At 41.3% G+C, this 17,642-nt stretch overlaps 1 protein-coding gene across 1 annotated transcript in view; it reads left to right on the forward strand.

Moving 5' to 3' along the window:
- Positions 1-17,642, forward strand: part of LOC102833043 (kalirin-like) — a 398,989-nt gene that overhangs the window by 90,155 nt on the left and 291,192 nt on the right. Inside the window, exon 6 of the mRNA XM_006869427.1 lies at positions 14,279-14,401. Coding sequence (XP_006869489.1) covers positions 14,279-14,401 — 123 coding nt within the window. The remainder of the gene's footprint in view (positions 1-14,278; positions 14,402-17,642) is intronic.

Raw genomic sequence — 17,642 nt, forward strand, 5'->3', positions numbered from 1 at the left:
ACCATTCCCTGAGCCTTCTTGGTCCTGTATTCTGTGTCGTTCTTGGCAGAGCTCGTCACTACACTTCCACCCGATCTGCCATCTTTTTCCGGAAGTCAATAGGTGGGTTTTTATTTGTTTGTTTGTTTACTGAGAGAATAATATGGTAAAAGCAGTCTATCAGGACAGTGAACGTGGTGGGACAGGGCTTGAGGTAAGGGAGGGAATGGAGTCAGGGAGACTGGTAAGACAGTGATTGCAGTAAGTTAGGCAGGAAGAGCTGAGGGATGAGAAGTAGTAGCAATGGAAGGTCAAGGACATATAGGCACATCTCACATCACTGAATTGTGCTTTGGTGTGCTCTAAGACACTGCTGCTTATATATATATATGTTGTTGTTGTTGTTATGTGCCGTGGAGTCGGTTCTGACGCATAGCGACCCTACACAGGGTTTCCGAGGCTGTAAATCTTTATGGGAACAGATCATCTCATCTTTCTCCCGCGGAGTGGCTGGTAGTTTCAGACTGCTGACCTTGCGGCTCGCAGCCCGATTCATAACCACTATGCTACCAGAGCTACACACACACACACACACACACACACACACACACATATATATATATATATTTAAGGTTTGTAGCAACCCTGCATGCAACAAGTCAGTTGGAGCCATTTTTCCAACAGGATATGCTCACTTGTGTCTCTGTCATATTTTGGTAATTCTTGCCATGTTTTACTTTTTCCTTATAGCAAATATCGCAATATTGAGAGTCCCATGAATCCTTTGCTTTCCCAGTGCCTAGCAAAGTTCTGCTTTCACTGTTCTGCAGTCTATTAAATGTGCAGTCACATTATGAAAAAGTTTGAAATGTGAAAATTACCAGAGTCTGACACAGAGGCACAAAGTGAGCACATGTTGTTGGAAAAATGACGCCGGTAAATGTGCTCTTTGCAGGGTTGCCCCCAGCCTTCTATTTGTAAAACCTGCAGTATCTGCAGGGCACACTCAAGTGAAGTGTGATCCAATGAGATGTGCCCTCATTTGAAGGAGGAGAGAAGTAAGTATTCTCTGAAGAAGATGATGAAGATGTTAGAAGTCAGAAGTAGGTAATATTGTTGTTATGTGCCGTGGAGTTGGTTCTGACTCGTAGTGACCCTGTACAGGGTTTCTGAGGCTATAAATCTTTACGGAAGCAGAAAGCCTCATCTTTCTCCTGTGGAACACCTGGTAGTTTTGAACTGCTGACCCTGAGGTTAGCAGCCCGATTCGTAACCACTACGCTACCGGAGCTCCTTGAAGAAGGTAATAGTGGTGGTTTAAAAGGTTTTTAGGAAGGGAGAGGGTTAATATTGAATTCATAGGAACCATTGGGTCATTGTAAATCCATAGGTACATGTAACTCAGAATGGTCTGAGATTTAGGTGTGTATTTGGTAAGCTGTTTTGATAGTGGTTTAAAAACCATGTATTTCAGAGTCATATCGATCTGGATTTGAGTGTTCACAGTATACCATCCTGGCTGTGTGACTTTGGCCACATTACTTTATCCCTTTGAATATCTGTCTTCTACTAGAGCCCTGCCTCTTAGCTCTCATCTGAAGACTGAGGTCATGTCACACTCATTGTGTAGTGCCTGGCATGTATTTATTCTTATCAGTTATTTGGGAAATTATAGCTGAAAGCCATGCTGGAACAAAGGAAATTGCATGGAATTTAGGACCAGATGGACACTAGATTCTAAATCCATCTTCTTCACTCTATAAGTGTATGGTGTTATGTCATTTTTTTCACCTTTTTGAGTTTTCACTATGTTTACAATAGCATAACAGCATGCACACAGGTCTGGCATAGGGAATAGGGAATGCTATTAGTGTTGTTGAAAAGATGAGTCTAGATGAATTTTTATGTGAATAAGGCTTGGTGTATAAAAGGCAGAGGGCTGAGGTCCAAGTCTTTAGACTATCACAGTAAGCATGTGAGAGACACTAAAAAAACTTGTAAGGGTGGTCAAAGAAGTGGTGAGTTTAGATAAATCTGTTTAGGATTTGTGATCTTTCAAAATTAGGGTTTTCCTATTGTTTTTGTCATGCTGAGCTAGAAAAAGGTGTCAAGGAAGAGAGTGTGGGTTTATTATGAGCATAAGAGGAGTTAATATACATATGTAAAATCTTTAAAACAATTCTTGGCCCATAATGAGCATACAGCAAAAAATGTTTCTTGTTGTTATTAAATGACATAGAGTCCATTATGATTCGTAGCGGTCCACTATAGGGTTTCTAAGGAGAATCTTGTGGGTTTGAACCACTGACCTGTGGTAAGCAGTCCAGTGCTTATCCTATATTGCCACATCAGAACTTCCAACAAAAATTAGCTGCTATTATTTTTCTTTTATTATTATAGCTATAGAGAAAACTTGAAGATGGGAATAACGGATGGAGAGAGGAAAAGCATATATACCAATATATATTCCAGTATACTTAGATTTTGGCTCTGACGCATGGGTGCAACACTAGAGCATCTTCTTAGGCTCTACTAAACATTTAGACTTAGTACCATAAGTCACCTAGAGTAATTTAGAAAGATGTCAGGCAGGAACCATATGCAACTTGCCAGCAGGGCAGTGTCACTGTGTAAGTTTTCTGCCATCTAGTTGGTCTCTGACTCAGTGAAAACCCCATGCCCAATGGACCATTGGGATCCGTAGTTTTCATCAGCCAAGTTTTTGGAAGTCGATTGGCAGGCTTTTCTTTCTAATCTGTCTTTGTTATTACCTGGTATTCATTCCTGTGACTCTGTATCTCATCTTCACTATAAGCATACCAGTTATAAAGCATAGCAGTTAGTAGTCTCATCCTAATGGCCTCGCTTAAATTCATTACATTGAACCAACACTACTTCCAAATAAGGTCACACCCACAGGTACTGGGGGTTAGGACTTAAACATGTATTTTGGGGAACACCATTCAACCCATAACTCTTATATTTCAGGAGTCCTTGCAGCAGACCAGCTCAGATACAAGACAACAAGCTCCACATTGAACCACGAGGAACTGCCCTGACTTAAAAACCTCATGCCCCACAGAAACCAGTATCTCTTGTAACAACTCCATTGGTACAACTTCCAGGGCCCCTGTAAAGGACATGCCAAGATATGACAAGAGTCACTACACCCAGGGAAGCCCCAGGGACGGTGTCTCCATCAACTATTTACAATTCATTTATCGCTCCTCTCAATAGCGTGTTAACACATACCCTCTTTATCTGTTTCCAGGGAAACAGAGCTGAGATGTTAACCGAAGGTCAGATTATCATGCAGAAAGGGAAAGGATTCTGGTAACCCTTTATTCACAGTGGGACACTTGGCTGCTTTACATAGAAATCAGGACTGTGCTAGAGAATGAGCAACATACTATGGTGTTACATCTGGGATTTGGCATCTATGAAATTTGGTTGTGGAAGGTGTAAGAAATGTGCTGGGGAATCAATAGTATGTCTATGGGTCAGAGACATGGCCTGGGCCAGTGAAATTGTTTGGTGTCCTAGCTGATTACTGAGGATACAGTGATGGTGTCTCCCAGGTAACCAGCTGAGTTATCCTCCCTAGAGCAGGCTGGATTTATGGAGAAAGGTAAAAATGACTTCTCTTTTATACAATGTAAAAATGTATGTCTGGTGACATGCCTAAAGCCTAAAGGAAAACAAGCAAAGCACAGAGCACCTGCTCTCCTTCAAAAGATATTATTGACACCTACAACCTATCAGACATGTGTCACGACTGCTTCCCTTGTCTGTAGACAGCCATGTAATGAAGCTTTCTTTTAAATCTTGGATTCCCTACAGCTGGCAAGGCTTAACAGCATATCCAAGAGGCAAGATGTCAGACTCCCTTCATTGAGGAATTCTAGGAACCTAAAAACTAGGCCCACAGTTGGGTGCCCTTTATTTTTCCCTTTGGAAAAGCAGGAAAGTATAATCCTAGAAGAATGGATAATGGAACACCAGAGTTAAAGCGTCTTAGGGATCCTGGACCAGAACACACATATGGAGTGTGTGTGCTGACCTGTTTGCACAACAACACGTGCTCCAGGTTCAGGCAGAATTCTTGTGAAAGCAGACTTGTAAAGTGGGGAAGCTTGCCTTTGGTTCTACCTGTGGCACTGTAGGACAAGCACTGAACTGCTAACTGCAAGGTCAACAGTTTAAACCGACCAGTCACTCCTCAAAAACCCTATACAGAGTCTCTATGAATCAGAACAGACTTGATGGTACTTAACAACAACTTCCCTTTTCATGTCCTCTCTTCTTTTGTGTAGGACTCCTTCTCGCCTCATGTTAGACTCTCATCCCTGGATCATGTTCACAAAGGGGTCAGGCTTTTTTACTGAGCCGTTTCTCTAGCCAGGATAAACTAATTCCAAGAGGGATTGTAGGAATGATTGCATTTTAATAGGAGTTTCTTCTGAGAGAAAAACTGTTTGAGTTGAAGAGATTGAGTCTCTAATAGTGAGTGTGGTAGAGAGGATGGGAAGAAAGTGAGATCCTTGGCCAGGCCATACCAAAACAGCAGGAGGGTACCAGTGGATGGTCCTGAGATGGGGTATGAGTCTCCGTGTCTTGTGTAGTGGGCAGACAGTGTGCGTGATGCTGGAACAGTGGGAGGACACAGGGGGCCTCTGGGCTGGATCTGTGTGGTACTATGTGGCTGTACTGAGAATGCCTCTTCAGGTAGGCTGGGCTGTGGATGTGTTGGTGTATAATTGTGCAGGTATAATTCCCATCATCCCATGCTGATTTTACAGCTAGAAGAACCTACTGCAATTTTATATCTATGCCATTTGTTTATTTTGGGTTCTCAATCCAGAAATATATATAATAGATGACACTCATTTATATGGATTTTCAAGTCCTGGTGTGGCGCTGCAGGATAATGCACTGGACCACAAGGTCAATTTGAACTTCAGGGTTGGCTATTCAGACTCAACAACTGCTCCTCGGAAAATCTATACAGGGTTGCTATGAGTCGAAACCACCTCGAGGACACTTAGCAACAACAACAACCATGTATATAGCACCTAACAAAGTGTTTCCATATCCATCATCTTAATTTGAATCTCCCTGGCCCTGGTGGTGTTATGGGTTAGATGTTGGATTGCAACTGCAAGATTAACAGTTCGAACCACCAGTTGCTCTGCTGGAGAAGGATGAGACTGTATGCTCCTCTAGAGAGTTATGGTCTTGGAAACACTGTAGAGAATTGCTTTGAGTCAGGATAGACTCAAGGCAGTGGGTTTGTTTTTTGTTTGTATGTTTGTTTGATTGCCCTAAGTCCTGGTATGGTGCTGTGGGATAATGCACTGGACTACAAGGTTGGTTTGAACCACAAGGTTGGCAGTTCAAACTTACCAGACACTTTTGGTAATCCTTTACAGGGCTGCTATGAGTCGGAACTGACTCAATGGCACTTAACAACAACAAGGTTTAAATAACATAAATTATTATCCCCATTTTATAGATGAAGAAACTGAGGCTCAGACCAATGGTGGTGGTGGTGGTGGTGGTTATGCGCCATGGAGTCGGTTCCGACTCATAGCGACCTTGGACAGAGTTTCTGAGGCTGTAAATCTTTGTGGGAGCAGAAAGCCTCATCTTTCTCCTGCGGAACAGCTGGTAGTTTCGAACCGCTATCACTTACCAAAGTTTATACAGCGAAGTCTGTACTAGAAGCCAAGCCTCCTGATTTAAATTCTCTGTTCTTTCTACCCTAATACACATAAATTTTTATTTTGGAATTGTGTGCACACCAAGTTTCCCAGACATAATAAGATCCAACTGCAGAGACTATTAGTGCTCTCTAGGGCTCAAGTTTTTATGGCTGGGTCATTGCACTATGCAAGCACATATAGGGGACACAATTGAAATTGGATTGTACGTACTTAGGCAAAGAAAATCCATTGGTTGTCGTCTATCTTCTCATCAAAGCTGAGTATGAATAGTTTTAATACCAATATAATCTATAATTAGAGACAGTATAAAATACTAATAGTAGCTCGTAGGTAGTTTGAAAGTTAAAACTCTAAATCAAATGCCATTGCTAAATATGGCAAATGAAGGAAAATAAATACAAGCTCCTTATTTAATTAATATCTTTGTTCCATGCAATAGTTTATGCCTCATTAAAAACAGAACAGAACAGTAATAACCTTTTAGCTATTCTCATCTTTAAAAGAAAAAAAGGGGGGAAAAAAGGTTTTTGTTTATTTCCTAATTTGCATTTAAATAGATTCTGTTAACATTTACTATATATTAAGAACCAGATTTGTATATTTCAAACTGAATTTTAGCCAGAATTTTAAAAAAAATTAGCTTATTTAAAAACAAAACATGAAGAAAATGAATCCAAGTAGTTTTCATGTAACATCTATCTTCTTAATGAGACAAAACTATGTTGTTTGCTAAACAAAGAGATACAATATCATTATTTAGACATGAATTTTCCTCTTGGAGGAATTTTGTTGTTATCTTATATTTTGTTAGACCCACCATTTGTAGCTTATCATGACAGAGGGAAGGAAAACAGTTCAAGAGATTTGAAGTGGAGACATTTCTTAAGTTTCCTTTGCTTTTTTTTTTTTTTTTTCCTTTCTCTTCTTTAGCTCTTTGGATCAGTGTAGTTCATGTGTCTTCCAGAAAGCCAAATTTAAATAGATAAAATTATAAAATGTGCTAGCTGGAAAGGAGCTTAGAAAGGATCAGCTTATCTGAAAATAAGTAACCCTGGAGTCTGTGGCCAACTAATTTGGTTGACCCTTCATCCTTCATTCACTCATTCATTCCTTCACTCATTACATATTTATTGAGAGAAGTGGAGCTGTTTCAACCAGCTTTCCATGGGCTTCTGCATGCACTCCAGCTTGATGGGCCAACAGCAGAGGAGAGAGGAAGCTCAGTTTTGAAAAAGTCAATGACTCCATGTGAGGAATAGCACCTTACTCCACTGGAGCACCACAGTGTCCTAGTGACTGCCCTTTTGGGGGCAACTTAGCCCAAGAAGAAGAGTTTCTATAACCACGGGAGCAGGAGGCAGGGTGGTGTTTCAAAAGTTTGGCGTACTAGACACTCAGTACATGTGGCATTGGATAGAATAAATGAATGTCTACACCCTGAACTTCATTTCTTTGAACCTGCTTCCCCAGCTGTAAAATAGCTATGATAATAGCACTATGTGGGGCTCCTTTGAGGAGCAAGTGAGATATGTGTGAAAGAACATTGGGTGATCTAATACACCAGATAAATATGATGTTGTATTGTTGTTAGATTCATAGAGTTGGTTCTGATTTACAGTGACCCTCTGTACAACAGAACAAAACACTGCCCGGTCTTGTGCAATCCTCACAATTGTTGTTACATTTGAGCCCATTGTTGTCACTGTGTCAGTCCATCTCATTGGGGTCTTTCTTTTTTTCACTGACTCTCCATTTTACCAAGCATGATGTCCTTCACGGACTGGTCCCTCCTGATAACGTGTTAGAAGTATGAAAGACCAAGTCTCGCCATCCTTGGCTACACTTCTTCCAAGACAGATTTGTATGTTCCTCTGGTAGTTCTTGATACTGTTGAAATTCTTCTCTAACACCATAATTCAAATACATCCCTTCTTCTATGTTCTTCCTTATTCTTTATTCAACTTTCACACGCATGTGAAGTTATTGAAAATACCATGGCTTGGGCCAGGTATACCTTAGCCTGAAACTGACATCTTTGCTCTTGAACACTTTCAAGACGTCTTTTGCAGCTGATCTTTTGTAGCAGATTAGATGCCTGATGCCATGTGTCATTTGATTTCTTAACTGCTGCTTCCATGAGTGTTGATGGTAGATCCAAGTAAAATGAAGTATTTGACAACTTTAATTGTTTCCTCATTAATAATGATGTTATTCATTGGCCCGGTTGTGAGAATTTTTGTTTTCTTTGCCTTGAAGTGCAGATCATCAGTAAATATTTTAAGTCCTCTTCCCTTCCAGCAAGTAAGGTTGTATCATCTGCATATCACAGGTTCTTATATGAATTTTCCTCCAGTTCTGATGCCATGTTGTTCTTTATATAACCTAGTTTCTCAGATTATTTGTTCAGTGTACAGATTGAATAAGTATGGTGGATGGATATAACCTTGGCACACACCTTTCCTGATTTTAAAGCATCCAGTATTCCCTTGTTCTGTTCTAACGACTGCCTCTTGGTCTATACACAAATGTCATAACTAAGAAATAAGAAGCTGCCTTTAACAGGCTATAAACAATGAAAAATTCCTTAGTGACATTCTTTTATTCAAAACACTGGAAATGAACGTTGTTGCAATGACTAGAGCCTGAGTTGAGTCTATTATAAATCAAGATGTTTACCTCTATTCTGGGAACCACTGTTTTTTTAAGTGACTTGTTGAAGGTCTAAATGGTGACCGGTGACACAATCAGTTTAGTCCTCCTCATAGTGAGTTATGTATTAGGCTATTAACTGCAAAGTCAGCAGGTTGAATCTGTCAGCTGCTCTGTGGGAGAAACTTGAGGCTTTCTGTTCCTGTAAAGATTTACAGCCTCGGAAACCCTACATAGGGTTGCCGTGCACACAACCACCACCACCACTCACTTAACGTACACTCATTCATTCACACCTTCTGCCTCTGCAGTTGTTGTTGTTGTTGTTGTTAAGTACCGTGGAGTCGGTTCCGATTCATAGTGACCCTGTACAGGGTTTCTGAGGCTGTAAATCTTTATGGGAGCAGAAAGCCTCATCTTTCTCCCGCAGAACAGCTGGTAGTTTCGAACTGCTGACTCTGAGGTGAGCAGCCTGATTTATAACCACTACACTGCAGACAACCAGGTTCACAAGGTAGAAGATTATGTACAAGTAGGCTGCAAACTAAGGCTCAGAAAGAGTTGTGCTTGTCTTTTCCCTTAGGAAAGATCCCTCTTAGAAGGACCCCAGTTCTTAATATAAAGTAGGCCCATCTTATCCCCAGCAGTCATCCTCTCTCTGCCTGAGACATGTGTCATCTCTTTGAAGTGCTACCTCCAGTGCAAGCTAAGCTTCCCCAGGGTGCCCCTGGTCACCCAAGAGCATTTGCTCCCAACATGGAACATGGAATTGGGTTGAAGAGCCTGGGTGGAGTCCTCGTTCTGTGAGAAACCCACTCAATGAGGTGTTTCTCCTGCACTCTCAACTCTTGCCTGTCTTTTAACTTGGTTGTGTTATTACGTTCCCCCCTAATTGGCCTGTGTTCAGCGATCCTTGCTCTGTAGTCTAGCAGGGACCTGGCGCCGAGCAATCTAATCATCCTGGTGCTAGCATATAACTCAGAGGCTTATTTGCATATCTAAATAGTCATTTAATAGAAAATACAGGGAAGGTCACTTCTCGGCCACTGGGATAGCCAAGAAAGGATTTGGAGTGAGGGCTTTTCATGACAAGTTCCAAGGACTTTAGGCATTTCAGATTTTCATTAACTTTATTGACTCTTTTGTCAATAAGAAAAAGAGATGAGAAATAAGTTTAAAATGCAGTTGGGAGGCAAAGTTTAAAAGATTAAAGAAATTATATAATGAAATTCCGGAAAAGTCCAGGGACACCTATCTTCTTTTCCCACTTGTCCTCAATCATTATTTAAAAAAAAAAAAAGAGAAGTAACAATCCTGACCGAGTGGCTGCAGGACACAGGCTCATTGAACACACAACACAGATATCGACCCAGTCTTACAGGAACCCTTAGCTTGAAACAAATCCTCCAACACTTGAAAATAAAGAATGACACTTTCCATTATCATCTGTGCAGAGAGAGGGAAGCAGTGACTTGGACCATTCTAAAGAGAGTGATCTCCTAATCATGCATGTTTGCCTTTGGAAGACGATGTTTTTGTACTTACGTCTGAGTAGTTATATCCCTGATGTCTCTCTCCTGACCTCCAGACACATAAATCTAGCTGCTCACAGGCCACCTCTGCTTGAAACTCATAAGCCTCTCAAATTCAGTACATCAAAAACATAACCTACATCTTTCTACCCTTCCAAGCTTCCTATCCCCTTCTGTGGGTACCACCTGGGGTGAGATCTTGCCAGAACTCTGGCTTTTTTCCTTAGCTGATCCTCACTCTCCCCTCCCAAACAATTGTGAGTCCTCAGTTCTGCTTAGTGACTTTTCGAATCTGCCCACTTCTCAGTTTCCACTGGCCCTCCTTTAATCCAGGTTTCCCAGTTATCACCATTTCTCACCAGGATTACTGTATCAGCCTCCCAACTTCTCTCTCTGCCCTGTCTGCCCTGGATCCAATCCATGTCCCACAGTGTTAGCAAATCTCACTTCACACTTCGCTAAAAAAAATGTTGCCGCCCCACCAACGCATAGCAACCCTAGAGGTTGGAGCAGAACGACCCCATAGAGTTTCCTGGTGTGGTGTGTAGGATAAGCACTGAACTGCTAACCACAAGCTCAGTTGTTTCTTGGGAACCGTATTGTTGTAGTCATTGGCATGTGCTATCGAGTTGGGTCCAGCCTATATATAGCAACTGTATATAGAGTTTTTGAGGAGTTGCTGGTGGATTTAAACCACTGACCTTGCAGTAGCAGTCCAGTGCTTATCCTACAGCACCACACCAGGACTTCCTATACAGGGTCTCTGTGAGTTGGAACTGACTTGATGGCATTTAACAACAACAACAACCTTTAAGGAAGCAGACTGCTCATCTTTCTCCCACAGAGTGCCTGGTGGCTTCAAACAACTGACCTTTAGGTTAAGAGTCAAATACTTAACCATTGAGCCACCATGGAGGGCCCTTTTACATTTTACTTCTCAGCTGAAGACCCTCCAATGACTCGTCCGTGCTGCCGACAGTTTATACAGGGATCAGATTCCCTGGAGGGAGCCTGGTGGCTTTGTGGTAGCATTCTTGCCTTTCATGCAGTTCAGTTCCCAGCTAGTGTACCCCATGTGCACCCATCACCCATCTGTCAGTGCAGGTTTGCATGTTGCTATAATGCTGCACAAGGTTCAGTGGAGCTTCGAGACTTAGATGGGCTATGGAAAGAAAAGTTCTACTTTATTTTGGTTCTACTTCTGAAAAATCAGTCAGTGAAAATCCTGGTGGTGGTGGTGGTATGCTGTGGAGTCAGTTCTGACTCATAGTGACAGGGTGTCTGAGGCCATAAATCTTTACAGGAGCAGAAAGCCTCATCGTTCTCCCATAGAACAGCTGGTAGTTTCGAACTGCTGACCTTGACATTAGCAGCCCAGTTTGTAACCACTGTGCTACCAGAGCTCCTTATGAAGACCCTATGGATCACAAAATTCTGTGGTCAGCTCTGTTGTACATGGGGTCACTATGAGTCAAAATCAACTCTATGGCAAGTAATTTTTTTTTAAGTTCCTTGAAGGAACACTGGTGGCACTATGGGCTCCATGTTGGGCTGCTGACCACAAGATTGGTAGTTCAAACCCACCAGATGCTCCATGGGAGAAAGATGAGGCTGTCTGCTCCTGTGAAGAGTTGCCATCTTGGAAACCCTCTGGTCAGTTCTGTTGTATATGGGCTCTCTATGAGTTCATGGCAGTGGATTTGGTTTGGGGAGGTTTTTTTGAAGACTATGCATGGCTGGTCCACCCCATTCACCTCTTCAACCACATTTTCTTCTTAATGATGGTCTCCAGGAGCACTGCTGAGGGACTTCCAGTGCCCTTGATGCCCTGTACTGTCCCCCAGATCTGTCCCTTCAGTATTCATTCCACTCATCTTCACCTGACTAATTCTACATGCCAAGGCTCAATGCAGGTGTTGCCTGTTCTGGGTAGCCTTCAATGTTCTTCTCTATCCCCACTCCATCAAGGGTGCCTTCCCTCTCTTCCCTCAATATACCATATTGGTCTCCTTCATAGCTTTTAATCAAGTAGTATTGATGTTGTATCTGAGTCTGTTTATGCCTTCCACACTGATCTGAGCCACTTAAACATAAGAAACACACTTTAGCCATCTTTGCCTTGGGTAGTGCTTGGCATGTAGCTAGTGTTGCATTAACATTGGCTGGATGTATCAAAAACAAAGTAAATTCACTCTTCCATTTAAAAGGAGGAGTACCTGGGGAGTGCAAATAGTTAGCAGCTCAGCTGATTACTGAAAGGTGAGTAGTTCAAATCTACCCAGAAAGAAAGTCTGACAATCTACTTCTGAAAAATCAGCCACGGAATATTATCACATACACAATAGTGACACAACAGTAATGACAATAATCTATAATTGGATACACTGATACATACACAACCTGATCAGGTGTGGGGAAGTGAGTGGGACTCACCTATGAATATATATAGGTTTGACAGGGGATATTTCTACATGTGTTTATATGTGCTGCAAATATATATCCATGAATATATTAGAACATAGTTGTTGTTAACTGCCTTCGAGTATAGGATTTCTGAGGAGTGGCTGGTAAATTTGAACTGCCGACTTGTGATACCGGCTGACCTTGCGGTCCAGTGCATTAACCCACAGTGCCACACCAGGACTCCGTATCAGAGAGAGCATGGTGTTGTTAAGTGCCAAAGAGTAGGTCTGACTCATAGCGACCCTGCAGTGTTTCATTCTGTTATGCATAGGGTTGCTATGAGTTGAAACTGACTCGATGGCACCTAACAACAACAACAATGGTCTCCTAAACTGTGAGAAAATGAATCTGTTTTTTAAAGCTACCCATTTGTACTATTTTTGTTATAGCAGCTAAAAAACTAAAGCAAGCAGCAACCCTAGCGGAGCAGTCGTCTTCTCTGCGTGTACTGTGACGTACCTTTCTGGCTACCTAATTTTTCTGGATGGAAAATTACAGAAAATCCAACTTAAATTGGCTTAAGTAATACAGAGAATTTCTTGGCTGAGAGACAGAGTGCTGATCAGAGAAGGATCAATGAGAGCTGTGCTTATTTACCTGCAGTTGACTTGGCCCCACCCTCCTCTGCCTAGTGACTTCACTCTCAGCCTACAGGAAGAAAGACAACAGCAATTTGAGGCTCTGAGTCACACATAACATTAGCAGATGGAGAGAAACCATATCTAAAGAAGTAGAGTTGTTTGTTTTTTAGAAGATTCCAGCAAACCTCTCCTCGTGGTTTTTTTTTTTAAACTGAATTGGATCTTGTTACCATTTCTTCTCCAATAGTGCTGGCTAGGAAATGCCATGGATTGATTGGTTTAGGACTGGGGTTCTGAGGAGAGATAACCGTTTTCGTGATAAGGCCTTCCTTGAAGGTGAGGTTCTGGTTAGCCACCCGTGAAATGCATGAGTTGCCTGGGTTCTAGAAGGGTGGATACCTATATGAAGAATACAAAGTTAGTGGCAAAATGGCTCACTATACTAGCTGCAGGCAGTACTTCTTGTTAGATGTCAATTCCCAACACATGGTGACCCCAGATACAATGAAATAATATGCTGCTTGGTCTTTCGCTATTCCCATGGTTGATTGCCTCGTAACAACACACAAGCCTCCACTGACAGAGTAGTGGTGGCTGAACATGAGGTACATTTGACAGGAATCAAACCAGGGTCTCTCACATGGAAGGTGAGAATTTTACCACTAAGAAACCAGTGCTCCCAGGGAGTACTCACTCTTGAAATCCACCTCTTCTGGTTCTCTATGGCTTAAAGCAGAACTTGTGGAATTGTGCCAGGTTGTGGAGTTTCAAGTTAAGTTAATTAATTTCAAAGTCAATCAGCCAATGTGTGTGTGTTGGGCAGTGTGTACATGGGAAGGGGCATGTAGGATGAATTCCATGACCTTGTCCTCAAGCCATCCTAGACCCAGGTGGGCCCAGCTGTCCTTTTTATTTCTACAACTTAGCCTGTTGCTTTTAGCAAGGGTTTCTCTCCTCTACTGCTGCATTGGAGAATGAAGTAAGTTTTCCAACTGGTTCTCTTAGCACCTGTCTTTACAGAAACTATGGGACCTTGAGGTTTCCCAAAAGAGTTTACAAAATGGAAATAAGAATAGTAAACAGCTTCCTGCCCTATTTCCTTAATCTCCTCCCCCATTTTCTCCTTTTCTGTTAGGTCCTGTAGAGAAATCAAGAAGCTAGTGGTGGGTCTTTATCTAACAATGTGGCTCTCCTGAGAAGTCAGGTTGGCATCCTCCCTGGGTTAAGAATGATGACTAATTCTTCCTGGGTATAGCAAGAGGACTTTTGTGTCTTCCTTTAACTCTGTAATTTTTACCCTGTTGGATTCATGACCCTTCTAATTTCTCTATACCTTTTTGTCCCCCTCTAGATGTTTGACTGGATAAGCCACAACAAGGAGTTATTCCTGCAGAGCCACACAGAGATTGGAGTCAGTTACCAGCATGCCCTAGACCTCCAGACACAGCACAATCACTTTGCCATGAACTCCATGGTGAGCAGTGGGGCTGTTCTCAGCACTGTCTCTAGGGGTGAGGGAAGGGAACTGGGGAGAGGAGGTGGGGTGCTCAGAAAACTGAACTTCAGCCTGAGTTAGAATGAGGAACTTCTGATCATATAGAGCTTTAACATTCTGTTTGCCTGTGGGTATGGGGGAAGGGAGGTATGCAAGACATGTGGCCAGTCAGCTGTCTCTGCTGGAGATTTTGACCTTATTTCTGCCTGCAGACCGTGTTTTACACTGTGAAAGAAATATGCTTGGGGTTGTAGGAGTTATTAGCTTAGCTCATGACTAGAAGGAAGAGTCTGCTCCATCCACTTTACCAGTATTTGTCAGTTAACTGTGCGTCACTACTTTGAGATGGTAATGAGCCTTAAGCTGTGACACACTGGAAATGATTGAGTGAATTGGAGATGTCTAGACTGGAAACCACCACTTGTCTATCAGTTTGTCATACTGTGGTGGCTTGCATGTTGTTGTGATTCTGGAAACTATGCCACTGGTATTTTAAGTACCAGCAGGGTAATCCATGGTGGACAGGTTTCAGCTGAACTTCCAGACAAGACAGACTGGGAAGAAGGAGAGACAGACTGCTTCTGAATATTTAGTCACTGAAAAATCTTATGAATAGCAGTGGAACACTGTCAGCACCAGATTATTGAATATTGAAACCCGATGAAGAGCACCAGAATATTGTCAGATATGCTGGAAACTGAACCCCTCAGGTTGGAAGGCACTCAAAATATGACTGGGAAAGAGCTGCCACCTCAAAGTAGTTAACCATGATGGTGTGAATGGAGTAAAGCTTTTGAGACCTTCATTTACTGATGGTGCACAACTCAAAATGAGGAGAAACAACTGTAAATATCCATTAACAATTGGAACATGGGATGTATGAAGTATGAATCTAGGAAAGTTAGAAGTTGTCAGAAATGAAATGTATAAACATCAATATTCCTAGGCATTAGTGAGCTGAAATGAACTGGTATTGACCAGTATAAATATGAGACACATGGCTTACTATGCCAGGAATGACAAATTGAAGAGGAAGGGTGTCACATTCCTTATCAAAAAGAACATTCCAAGATGTATCTTGAAAGTACAATGCTGCTTGTGATAGGATAATATCCATAGACCTACAAGAAAAATCAGTTAATACCACTATTATTCAAATTTACACAAGAACCTCTAAAGCCAGTGATGATGAAATTGAAGAATTCTACCAACTTGTTAGTCTAAAATCAATCCAACACGCAGTCAAGATGTATTGATTATTACTGGTGATTGGAATGCAAAGGTTGGAAACACGGATGATGGATCAGTAGTTGGAAAATATGGCCTTGCTGATAGAAACGATGCTGGAGATTGCATATTAGAATTTTGCAAGACCAATGATTTCTTCATTGAGAATACCATCTTTAAACAACATAAAATACAAGGACCTCACCAGATGCAATACACAGAAATCAAATTGACTATATCTATGGAAAGAGATGGTGGCAAAGCTCCATATCATCAGCCAAAACAAGGCTAGCGGAAGACTGTGGAATAGACCATCAATTGCTAAAATGCAAGTTCAGGCTAAAGCAAAAGAAAAATTTTAAAATTCCATAGGTACCAAAATATAACCTTGAACATATCCCAGCTGAATTTAGAGACCATCTCAAGAATAGATTTGTTGCATTAGACAATGACTGAAGACCAGATGAGCTGTGGGATGGCATCAAGAACATCATATAGGAAGAAAGCAAAAGGTCATTAAGAAAACAAGAAAGGCGTAAAAGGCCAAAATGGATATCAGAAAATACTCTGAAACTTGCTTTCCAGCATAGAGATGCTATAGAAAATGGAAAAAATGAGGAGATAAAAGAGCTGAAGAGAAAATTTCAAATGACAACTTTAGAATACAAAGTCAAATATTATAATGAAATGTGGGAAGACTTGATATTAAAAAAAACAAAAGGGAAGAGCATGCTTAGCATTTCTCAAGCTGAAAGAACTGAATTAAAAATTCAGGTCTCGACTTGCAATATTGATAGATTCTATGGGCAAAATATTGGATGGCATAAGATGGAAGGAATACACAGAGTAATTGTACCAAAAAGAAATGGTTGATATTTAACCATTTCAATAGGTAGCATATGATCAAGAGTCAGTGATACTTGAAGGGAATTGATGGACTACAAATTGAAATCTTTCAACAAACTGAGGCAGCACTGGAGGCACTCACTTGTGTATGCCAAGAAATTTGGATGACAGCTACCTGGCAAACTGATTGGAAGGGATCTGTATCTGTGCCCATTTCAAGAGAGGTGACCCAATGGAATGCGGAAATTATCAGACAATATCATTAATATCATATGCAAGTAAAATTTTTCTAAAGATAATTCAAAAAGGAGTGCAACAGTATATTGACAGGAAACTGCAAGAGGTTCAGGCTGGATTCAGATGGGTACATGGAATGAGGGATATATCATTGTTGACATAAGATGGATTTTGGATGAAAGCAGATAATACCAGGAAGATGTTTTGTTGTTGTTGTTAAGTGCTGTCAAGTCAGTTCTGACCCATAGTGACCCTATATAGGGTTTCCAAAGACTGAATGGTGAACTTGAACCATTGACCTTTCAGTTCAAACCAACTTTGTAGTCCAGTGCATTATTAACCCACAGCGCCACACCAGGATTCTAGGAAGATGCTTACCTGTGCTTTATTGACAGTGCAAAAGCTTTCTATTGTGTGCATCATGACAAGATATGGATAATATTGAGTAGAATGAGTATTCCAGAACACTTAATTGTCCTCATAAGAAACCTGTACATAGCCCAAGAGGCAGTCATTCAAATAGAACATGGGGACACTGAATGGTTTAATATCAGCAAAGGTGTGTACTGGGGTTGTAGTCTTTCACCATACATATTCAGTCTGTGTGCTGAGCAAATAATCCTAGAAGCTGGATCATATGAAGAAGAATGTTGCATCAGAGTAGGAGGAAGACTCATCGACAGCCTGCTATATGCAGATGATACAACTTTGCATGCTGAAAGCAGAAAAGACTTAAAATACTTACAAAAATCAAAGACCACAGTCTTTGGTAAGGGTTGTACCACAATGTAAAGAAAGCAAAAATCCTCACAACTGGACCTGAAATAGCATCATGATAAATGAAGAAAAGATTAAGGTTGTCAAAGACTTCATTTTGCTCAGATCAACCATCAACATTCACTGAAACAGA

The sequence above is a fragment of the Chrysochloris asiatica genome, unplaced genomic scaffold (genome assembly GCF_000296735.1).
Source record: "Chrysochloris asiatica unplaced genomic scaffold, ChrAsi1.0 scaffold00130, whole genome shotgun sequence".
Classification (NCBI taxonomy): Eukaryota; Metazoa; Chordata; class Mammalia; order Afrosoricida; family Chrysochloridae; genus Chrysochloris; species Chrysochloris asiatica.